Here is a 10,792-nt window from a genome sequence, read left to right as displayed (position 1 = left end):
AGGCAAATGTCAGTCTTGCATGGGCCAACAGCTTTCCAAGACCATGTTTGCAATCTCATAATTCTCACATATTGGCCACAAATGACATTGTGACAAATGACAAACACATAAGTAATGAATACCCCCGTCTTCAACATGGTATTCATGTCAGAATCATTGTTTCTGACATGAATAATCAACTCTACTTTAATTGATGGTTGATCAATTATACTAATTATGAGTGTAAGATATGACATCATGATATCATGCTGCTCCTGAACCACATAGAAGCAGACATGCAGAGGCTAACAAGGAGGTCCTTTGCACTGACCCCTGCAACCCAACTACTGGCAGTGTTAAGGTTCTATGCCACTGGCAGTTTTCTGGAGGTTATTGGAGATGGACATGGGCTCTCCAAGGCCTCAGTGTCAAGATCTGTGCAGGCTGTCACAACTGTATTACTTTGCCACATCCCAGACCACATCCAATTCCCCACAACCAGAGGGGACAAGTCTGCGGTGCAGGACTTAGGCTATCTTCAATGGCTTTTATGATTTTTGTACGAGTTTTCACTCCCTCCTAGCCCCTTCACCCTGTGTGACTTCCCAGTCAACCCTGTGGAGTCTTTCCATTTCCTGGGCTCCACCATCTCCTAACATCAGGCTCGGCTCTGCCACCAGCCTCTTCATCCACCAGGCTTGGCGTGCTACCAGCCCTATAATTCTAATAAACATCTTCAATGTTCAATTGTTGTTGTGTTATTGTACTTGTAAAAGCGTTACGTTAATGCATTTATAGTTACTATTGTACATTACAACAGCCATATTTCAGTTTTATAGTATTTTGAATAAGACTGACATTTGTTTTTTAAATACCTTCATTGCATGCGCCAAACCCACCAAATCATATTAGTTTGTGTAACCTAAATTTACTTGAGAATAAACCGGATTCTGATCTTTTTTCGGCACTTAAACTTGTATGGTTCACTAAGAAATATCCCAGTTCCAGCGTAACTGCTGTAAAAAGAGAACCAAAATAATCTTATTTTCCATCGGAAGTAACTTTCAGCATTAGTCTAATGTAGTTTTCATGGTCGGCCTACGTGTGTCTCCACTGAGTCTCTGTGCTACGATGCACTTAGCGATCTACGACTGGTCTGGAGCTCTCGTTAATCTACGAGGATTTTCAAGTGATTCTTTAGCTACGATGGATTCGGGAAACGGCTCGTACAACTAAGATCCATTGTACGATGGACTCTACGATCAATTTAGGCTTACGATGCTTTCGGGAAACGCACCCCTGGTTGTCACTGAAAAGAAAAACAAGAGCAAGCTACGGCTCTGTCTGGATCCCAGTGACTTCAGTAAAGCTATTCTGAGACAGCATTACTCTGTTCCCACGACTGTTCCCACGACTGAAGTGCTGAGCAAACTGGCTGGTAAGAAAGTGTTTTTTGTGCTTGATGAGAAAGATGGCTACTGGCAGGTGAAGCTTGACGAGGCATCGTCACGACTGCACTTTCAACACCCCGTGGGGGAGATACAGATTCAAACACATGCCTATTGGAATCAAATCAGCAATATATCCTACATCCCCCTTTCTTAACATGGAGATTACACTTCATCATTCTAACTGCTTCTCAATCTGCAAGTGAAGTTTTCCAACAGCGCAACTGTCATACGTTTTGTGACATTCAGGGAGTCCATATCATAACAGACGATATGATCGTTGCAGCATCCACAGAAGTGGAACATGATGAAATACTACAAAAGGTAATAACGCGACCAAAAGAAGCAAACGTCAAATTCAACGAAGAAAAAGATACAATTCGAGGTGAACAGTGTCAAGTACACGGGGCACGTGATCACTGCAGAAGGCGTGAAGGCGGACAACACAAAAATAAAAGCCATCGCAGCGATGCCGTCGCCCGAGGACAAAGCAGGGCTAAAGCGAATGTTGGGCATGATCAAATATCTTGCTCAGTACATTCCGGGCGAGGCCACCCTCACTGCGCCTTTGAGACAGCTGCTGCGCAAAGACAGGGTGTGGCTGTGGCGACACGAACATGGTGAGGCCATTGAGAGACTCAAAGAGGCCCTTACAAATGCACCTGTGCTCAAGTTTTTCGATCCAAGGAAACAGCTTGTTATGCAGGCTGATGCATCTAAGGATGGGCTGGGAGCGTGTCTGCTTCAAGGTGGACACCCAATAGCCTATGCATCAAGAGCACTGACTGCACCGGGGCAGAATTATGCTCAAATAGAAAAAGAGCTCTTGGCCATCGTGTTCGCCGTCAAAAGGTTTCATCAATACGCCTGTGGCGTGCGAGTTACTGTCCAGTCGGACCATAAGCCACTTGAGAACATCCTGAGAAAGCCCTTGTTGACAGGCTTGTTAATGACTGGATTGGTGGCTACCCCCTAATAGCAAAGGCAAAAGAGGTGGATGGTATTGTGTTGCTGGGGTGTCCTCATCAGGACATCTGGACATCTGGCTCAACACTTGAGCCAGATGAAAGAGCTATTCTGTTTCCTCTTTGTAATGTATCTAAAGATGATATTGTTACTGCTGAGCTCTATGAGAGAGCAATCATGAAAGGAAAAGTGTACACTACTGAAAACTACGGGAAAGGGCACAAGCACAACAGCTATACAGTGGAGAAATGGTTGTATTGGAGTGATAAAATCGACCAGCCTGTCAACTCTATGTGAGATGTTACCTCTACATGTTGTTTGCGACAGCTTCAAAAACGTAGGTAGGAACTGGAGTGTGCTAAACTGGCGTGCAATTTGTGTCGGTATATAATTAGTCCCATGGCATAACCTTGTCAGTTTACTATTGTGTCGTTCAAAAGAAAATGCAGATGTACTCCAAAGAGGCCCATGCATCCTAATAGAGAAAGGCAAATGGGTCAGTTGGTGAATGTTGAAAGACATGTGGCATAAGCCATAAGTTGCAGGTATCTCATGTACAAACTGTGATCTTTGATGTTGCCTCTGCTAAGTCACATTGAGAAATGGTCTCTTTCAGAAAAACAAAGATAGCTGCCACTAACAGCAACCAATGCTTTAAGAACTTGGTTGGTAAGATCTTATGCAGCACAGGCCCACTGTAAAAGAGCAACCAACTACGGCACTCTGCAGCTTTCCATCTCTGAGCAACTTTCACAGTTCTTGGCACTCTTGGCACATCTGAGGGGGGTTTTATGGACAGCAACCTCTGATCCACCTGATCTTTGGATGTACCTATATACCAAAGACTCTTATGGTGCTTACTGTTAAACCACAGGTCCAAGAACTGCTTTGTCACTCCTAATAGAACACAATGCATATAATCAACAGGAAAACTGTTCACCATGTCAAAACCGGTGGAGGCATTCGAAAGGATCAATGGCGACACAGTTTTCACTCCAAAGACATGGGTAACCCCATCCTGGATGGCCCTCTCCCCACATTCTACAACATGGTTGTGGGTTCTTCTATCTGCCTCGTTAGGTGGATAGACTCTTGTGTACCCCTTTCCCTTAGCCACTACCTTTCCTTCATTTAGGCAGTGCCCACATCCATATGCACATGTGATAACTTACCAAAAAGGAATTTACAAGTCAATTGTCAAAAGTCTTCCAAAACAAACCAAAGGTCCACCCTTATATCTGGAAAAATACAAATTAGCCCCAAAACTGTTTTTCTGTTAGGTCAGTATCAATGTTCAAGATCTGTCCAATCGAGAATTAATGTTCTCTTCCTAGCTCAAAACTGCAGATCTCAATGGTTACACTAGATGGCAGTTTTTAATCAATGTCTGAAACAGAGCCAGCTTTGGCAAGGGCAGAGGACTCATACAGAGGGCCCATCTAGCTGTTCGTCTTTTCATCTTCAATAGACATCATGGCCTAGGATGTGAAGAGATGTGTGATGTTTTAGTGTCTGTGTGAGTGTGTGTGAGTGTGTGTGTGATCTAGCCCTGTGACTGCTGATGCAACTTCTTCCCATAGAAGACTCCATGACAACTACTGGTGCTCCCACTTCTAATGTCCTGCTGTATGAAGTATTCATGCATCTTTTCTCAGTGTGTTAGTGTCATTCTTTAGTGTAATGCCATCAAATGATGGTTCTAGCTAAGCAGGTTTCTGTGCCAAAAGAACATACCACAACTCAGATTTCTACTGAGTGTCTCAACAAGACAAAAATATGCAAATGTGATTCTACAGTAGCTGCCTATCCAGGAGGTAGCTCTTTCATGTCCTGGAATTGTGAGGTGTTGTGATGGTTTATCTGATTTCCTGGCACCGTTCTGTCCTTCCCCAAGGACATAGCTGTGCTCTACATACATGTACATATTATTATGTATTTCTTAGCTGTGGTTATTCTCATTTCTTGGGGATTTCTTTTGTGTTCAATTTATTGATACATTTATTTCAATGTACTTGTCATAAACGGCAATAATCTTGAAACTCAAACTGAATTGAAATCATTTGTAATGGTACAGCTCTGCATACAATGAAATTAGGAGCGCTACTCCAGTTGGTGCATCATACAAAGAAACAGAATACAGACAAAAACAAAAGGGCAACATTGCAGTGTTGTGAAGTTGGTGTCATCCCAAGTAAACTTGAGCCCCATTAAAATATTCCACTGGGCTTCTCAGAGTCAGTCAGGCCAGGGATGCATTGCTCAATCAGAGGAAATTGGGTAGCATGTCAGGCAGTCAATGTGACATGCTGTGTGACTTGAGTAGTATCCTGACAGACAGACAGACAGACAACATGGGGGAGAAGGGGACGGTGGTGGGTGTCAGCAGCGCAGAACACAGGTAATCGAGGACACGTGTGCGTGCATGTGTGCGACTTTATAGCGCCGCCTATCAAGCTAAGCCTATGGGCTGAGAACACGGCGATGGGTGATATGGCGCGTGCTGCCCGAGTGCCATGCCTGAACTTGCTTCGCTCATGAGGAAGAATATCTGATAAATACACTGTTTTTGAAACACAAACAGTTGGTTTATTACTGTAATCTTGAGAATGTCGGTTTTTACATTGTATATTATGGCTTTATATGGCTTTATTTATATTTGTATTTTATTCAAATTTTTTACATACCTAACCCCTTAGTATTAGTTGGACTTTGTACCTTTAGTATAGTAAGACCACATATTTAAGATTTAAGATTCCTATATGTTGAATGAATGCACCTTCCTGCCAAACTAAATTCCTTGTCTGTGCAAACTTTCATGGCGATTAAAACCCTTTCTGATTCTGTTTCTTCACTGTAAAAAAAACAACAACTATAAAACCAAATCTACTCACCAACAAAAATAGTTTTTGCCTGTTTTACTGTAGATCTTGATCATTCATAGATCATTCATAAACAAAAGTAATGAATACATTTACATTTAGTCATTTAGCAGACAGTCTAATCCAGTGCGACTCACAGTAAGTACAGGGACATTCCTCAAGTACAGGGGCAAGTAGGGTGAAGTGCCTTGCCCAAGGACACAACGGCAACCTTCTGATTAATAGCCTGATTCCCTAATCACTCAGCCATCTGACCCCCATATAAGGCTAATAAGTAAATAACTATAAAAGTTAATAAACAAAATAAAATATTATGTTTTTGTCTAAATACAACAGCAAATATATCAACCTAATCACCGTGGAGTTGTAATAGCATATGATACAAACTTTTTAATACTTTCCAGATAGCAAGACGACATTGAATTCATATTGATTTTCCATCTAAATCATCAGAATGGTTGAGATGTGAAATCTCAATGCTAAATAAATGTTGAATCACTATCACACAGCGCAAGCAAAATAGCTGACTGGACCCAAAGCAAGGAACTTTTATTTTGTTTTTATGTATTTCAATTTATGTGTTTACATTTATTCATTTTGTTTACAATGTTTACAAATTCAATATTGATCGAACGTATTTGTACTGTCAATAAAGTTTCTTTAATTTACTCCTGAGTCTTCCGTCCTGAACCATGTGCCATGTGACTGTCCTTACAAGTAAAGTATTTTTCTAAACCTTCTGTAATGTGTGTTTTGGATCCTCTGACACAAACCACAAAACCAATGGTGGGGGCAGGCCTCACATTAGTCCAGTATTGCCTTTTGCCAGTCTACTCTGGACGAGATATACTACCCTTGCATTGGAGCAAACTGGTGATGAGAAATGTAGGTCATACTCTAATCCTGTGCAACACCACACAATACCACCACGCCAGTCAAGCGGGTGTCTGTGCCGCGTGAACACTGCAGAACTTTCATGTTCCTATAGTGTCTCTCCTTTACTGGAAATGTCAAACCCCTTCTTTAATTTCTCATTACCAAGTAGTCTCACTGCTGCAGTAGTAAGAGAGGAGAAGGAGAGAGGAGGAGGTGAGAGGAGGAGAGGAGAGAGGAGGAGAGGAGGAGGAGGAGAGAGGAGGAGGAGAGTGGAGGTGTGGAGGAGGAGGAGGAGGAGAGTGGTGGAGTGTTGAACTGGGAATGGACACATATTGTATAAATACCAACAGGTTGCTTTATTGTGTAAAATCTTCAGAAGAAGAATAAAGAAGAAGACCACAAACCCAAATGAAGACATTATTCTAAAGATGCAAAATATGTTTCATTATTATTGAAATACATTCAATATTTCCATGTACCTGTTCAACCATGCCCTCAAAGGCAGGCTGTAGCGCTAGTCACTTGCTTGTTTCAGGAAATGAGTCACGTGAAACTTATTCAGTGTTCATTTGGCACAGAAACCTGCTTGGCTAGCATTGTTGTATTGTATTGTTTGGTGGCAAGGGACTGTGAACCTGTCAGATAAACAATCACCTTCTCTCCTGTCCTCACTGACCTACATGTAACCCCTTCCTGTCCTCCAGATTCCCTTTGTTCTATGCCATTCAAGATCACATGAGACGTTTCAATGTAGGACAATTCCATTCAGCATTATAATTGTGTTTAAGTGATTTGGCTTTAATGGGACAACCAAAACATGTAGTAATGCCAGACAGACAGATTAGTTCAACCCCCAATGAAGGCATCCCAGACAGGTTTTAAAACAAAATCTTAGCATTTCTTTGTCTATGAAAGTGATTGCTTCCAATGTGTTTATAACGAGGGGCAAGTCTTTTAATCCAGACTTTAGCTCATCTGATACTTTGAGAAGACCAGTGGAATATTTTAAAGGGGCCCAATATTCCTTGAGATGACAACAGCTAAGCCTGAAGGAAGGGAAACAGTTCCGCTACAAATCAAGTATTCCTCATGCTTTCTATGTTACTATTCCTCAGGCTTTCTAAACCTTGTGTACCGTGTGCACCTCAGAGCCTCCAACCCTGGACCTGTGCACCCTGCCCTCCAACCCTGGACCTGTGCACCCTGCCCTCCAACCCTGGACCTGTGCACTCTGCCCTCCAACCCTGGACCTGTGCACCCTGCCCTCCAACCCTGGACCTGTGCACCCTGCCCTCCAACCCTGGACCTGTGCACCCTGCCCTCCAACCCTGGACCTGTGCACCCTGCCCTCCAACCCTGGACCTGTGCACCCTGCCCTCCAACCCTGGACCTGTGCACCCTGCCCTCCAACCCTGGACCTGTGCACCCTGCCCTCCAAGGGGAAAAGCTTCAAGCGTACAGTACATAGTGTGACTAGAAAGCCCTGTCATTGTTTGGTGTGAACCTGTCCGATTAGTGGATCGGATAACTAACAGTCCCTTGAAATGAGAGACATTCAAACAATAAGTATGCAGGCAGGCCTGGACTAAAAAGGTTGATGCCTCAACATGTGCAAAAATAACTGACATGTTTAGTGCTGTAGCTTCAGTTTCTAAGCCTACAGTACCTGACATTTTGCAAAGACAGGTGAACATAGAACATGGAGGAGAGGTGACTGGCCATGGCACCTGTCAGGCAGAGGAGCAGGTGTCTGACCAACCGACCGATTGTGGTGGGCCGGTCTGAGCAAATATGCCAGGGTCATGATAAATCTTGCCTAGGGCACCAAATGTGCTAGGACCGGTACTGGGATAGATGGATATCGAATAAAGTTATTAATCAGATGTGTGAGTTTTGCTTTGTCAAAAATATACCAATTATGCTTTGTACCTCCTGTAGTGGACCCCTGCAGCACCACGGACAGCAACACAGACACTTTTGTCGAAAGCGATGCACAAACAGTGGGTATATAGTGCAGGGAGTAAATATGACATGTCACCCACAGGCCTAATCACTCACACAGCTAATCACACAACCTGATTGGGTGAACCTTTGTGTTGCTAGCAATGAAGCAGGCATGATGGAATTTGGAACACACCCACAGTGTGATTGTACATGTTCCAGTAAATGTAGCATTCTCTTGGCAAACTTGCTTGTCCAGTGTTTGCAATAATGGTGGCTTTAGATTCGATGTCCACCTAACTCTAGACATAGAACACGCCTACCTGTGCTGGCAGCAGGCAGGTGCAGAATATAATAAAAAGGCCCATTTGAGGCTGTCATCAGTGTCTTCACTTTGACTAAGGAGAGAGCAGTGTGATTTGATCTACATCCTAGTGCATGTAAGTACTAACATCTACCTGGGCACTTCATTGTGATTTTATATTTACATTACATTTAATCATTTAGCACAGTGGTTCTCAATCCTGGTCCTCGGGACCCCCTGCCCTGCATGTTTTAGATGTTTCCCTGCTCCAAACACACCTGATTCAAATGAATGGTCGTTATCAGGCTTGGATAACGACCATTCATTTGAATCAGGTGTGTTTATATCTGGAAATAAGATTAATAACTAGCAAATATAATCTTAAAATAAGCATGTTATTCTCTTAATTGAGCTGACTTTAAGAATTAATACCTTGAAGTAAGTTTAACGCTTCAACGCAATTTACATTTAGTCATTTAGCAGACCTGCGACTTACAGTAAGTACAGGGACATTCCCCCTCGCGGCAAGTAGGGTGAAGAGCGTTGCCTTCTGATTAATAGCCAGATTCCCTAACCGCTCACCCATCTGACCCCTGATTTGAAAGGTTTTTCTTTCTTAACAACTTGCACTGCATCCATCAATCCACTCACTGAGTCAATGAGTACAGGCAGTGTAGTGATATTGAGAGGGCCAATACTGAGTATCTTAGAAACCGTTTAAAAACTACATTTGGGATCAACAGAAGGAGTAAACTGGTAGAATTCCCGGCTTTTAACTTGATCCAACAAACACCGCAAGACATCATGCACGTAATACTTGAAGGCATTGCCCCTTTAGAAATAAAGTGTGTGCTGAAACACTTAGTACTTTTAGGACAACTTGACTTGGATGTTCTCAATAGTGCATTACTTGCATCTCCCTTCCCTCCACATGATGTCAGAGATAAACCAAGCCCTATAAGCTACAGCACATTAGCATCCAGTGACAATAAATTAAAGCAGTCCTCAGGCCAAATGCTTGTTCTACTTAAAATTCTGCCATTTCTGATTGATGCAGTTAAAGGTAATGAGTACCACACGCAGGGTCGGACTGGGACCGAAAAACAGCCCGGGACTTTAAAACGCAGACCGGCCCGCGACCTGTGTACAGTTGCTTAAATAGGCTATATAATAATAAAGTATAATGCAGTGCTATCGAAGACTGTTAACAAAATTAGATCTAATACAGTATCTAAAAATGAATATGGCAATTCTCCCTTACTTTCCTTTTCCTTACTTCTCTCTGTTTCTGCATCTGCTTTTAAATGTTGCAAAAGAACAATAATCAGTTAACTATAGTCAATAATGAAAATCAATTCAACAAACTAATTTCCATATAATAACCCTGTTAACATATAGTCTATTGTGTACAGTTGCTGTGCTGCACCTGTCAAATTCTCTCCACTGGACCCTGTCACCACAGCAGCCTTCATCTCTTGCCCCGTGTCACCTGTGGTTGCTTTAATACACAGAACAGAACAAATAAGACAATTGCATTTCATCCACATAGCATATTTAATATTTAAAGCCAAAAAAACATGTTGTGCATATTTAAAAGAGTGCCCTTTTCTCTTGGACATTTATTTTCCTTCATTTAAAATATATATCCTATATATTGGCTAACAGTAATACCAAATGTATGTTTTTAGAAAAATGAGAACAATATGGTTTGGATTTTTGAATTTTCTAAATGTCGAAAATGCAGCTGCTTGCACTTGACGCCTCAGGTACTGCCGCATCTTCGGGCTGCAGACTCTCCCTCACTTAGCTTGGCTTTTGCCGGTCTAAACATTTGTTTTTACATTTTGCAGCATTTTGCAGGAGTGCCCGTTGTTTTTTGTCTCTTGCTTTTCTGCACCACCCTTTTCTCCTTTTCTTTTTCTTTCCATTTCTTTGCAAAAGAGACAACAATGGTTTTAGCAATAGCTAAATATGTCTCGTTTGCAAAATATTTTAAAAACTGCACGCGAACTCATTGCTTCCACCCACTCCAACGAACTGTTCATACCTGGAAAACGATTGATTTTTGACCAATCGCGATCTGTAAACCGGACGGACAAGTGCACCGTTCAAGTTTACACGGGGGGAATCCCCAACCCTGTGGATTTTGGATCGCTCCAGTTAAACAGTTGCCAGGCCGTCTTCAAAGTGAGCGTAAACTATTAGGCTGTACCTTTCTTTTTTTGCATAGTGCCGTGGCTATAGCGGCCGTTAGTTGGACCGGCCGTTCGGGAAATCTCCCGATTCTCCCGATGGACAGTCCGACATTGTGTTAAACTGTATTTTCATGTTTGTCATGTTTCAAATAACCATAAATGAAAAAAAAATGCTGTCATTTCTTAAGATTCTTAAATTGAGAA

The 10,792-nt window shown here is 42.3% G+C and overlaps 1 protein-coding gene across 1 annotated transcript in view; it reads left to right on the top strand.

Annotated features, from left to right (window-relative positions):
• The first annotated feature begins 1,896 nt into the window (after positions 1–1,896).
• The window catches only part of LOC134009166 (deleted in malignant brain tumors 1 protein-like), a 28,257-nt gene continuing 19,361 nt past the window's right edge, over positions 1,897–10,792 (top strand). The window contains exons 1-2 of the mRNA XM_062448892.1: positions 1,897–2,047; positions 7,298–7,603. Coding sequence (XP_062304876.1) covers positions 1,897–2,047; positions 7,298–7,603 — 457 coding nt within the window. The remainder of the gene's footprint in view (positions 2,048–7,297; positions 7,604–10,792) is intronic.

The sequence above is a fragment of the Osmerus eperlanus genome, chromosome 22, assembly GCF_963692335.1.
Source record: "Osmerus eperlanus chromosome 22, fOsmEpe2.1, whole genome shotgun sequence".
In the NCBI taxonomy this organism is placed as follows: Eukaryota; Metazoa; Chordata; class Actinopteri; order Osmeriformes; family Osmeridae; genus Osmerus; species Osmerus eperlanus.
Note: the sequence above shows the minus strand (reverse complement) of the source record. Positions and strands in the feature narration are given on the sequence as shown.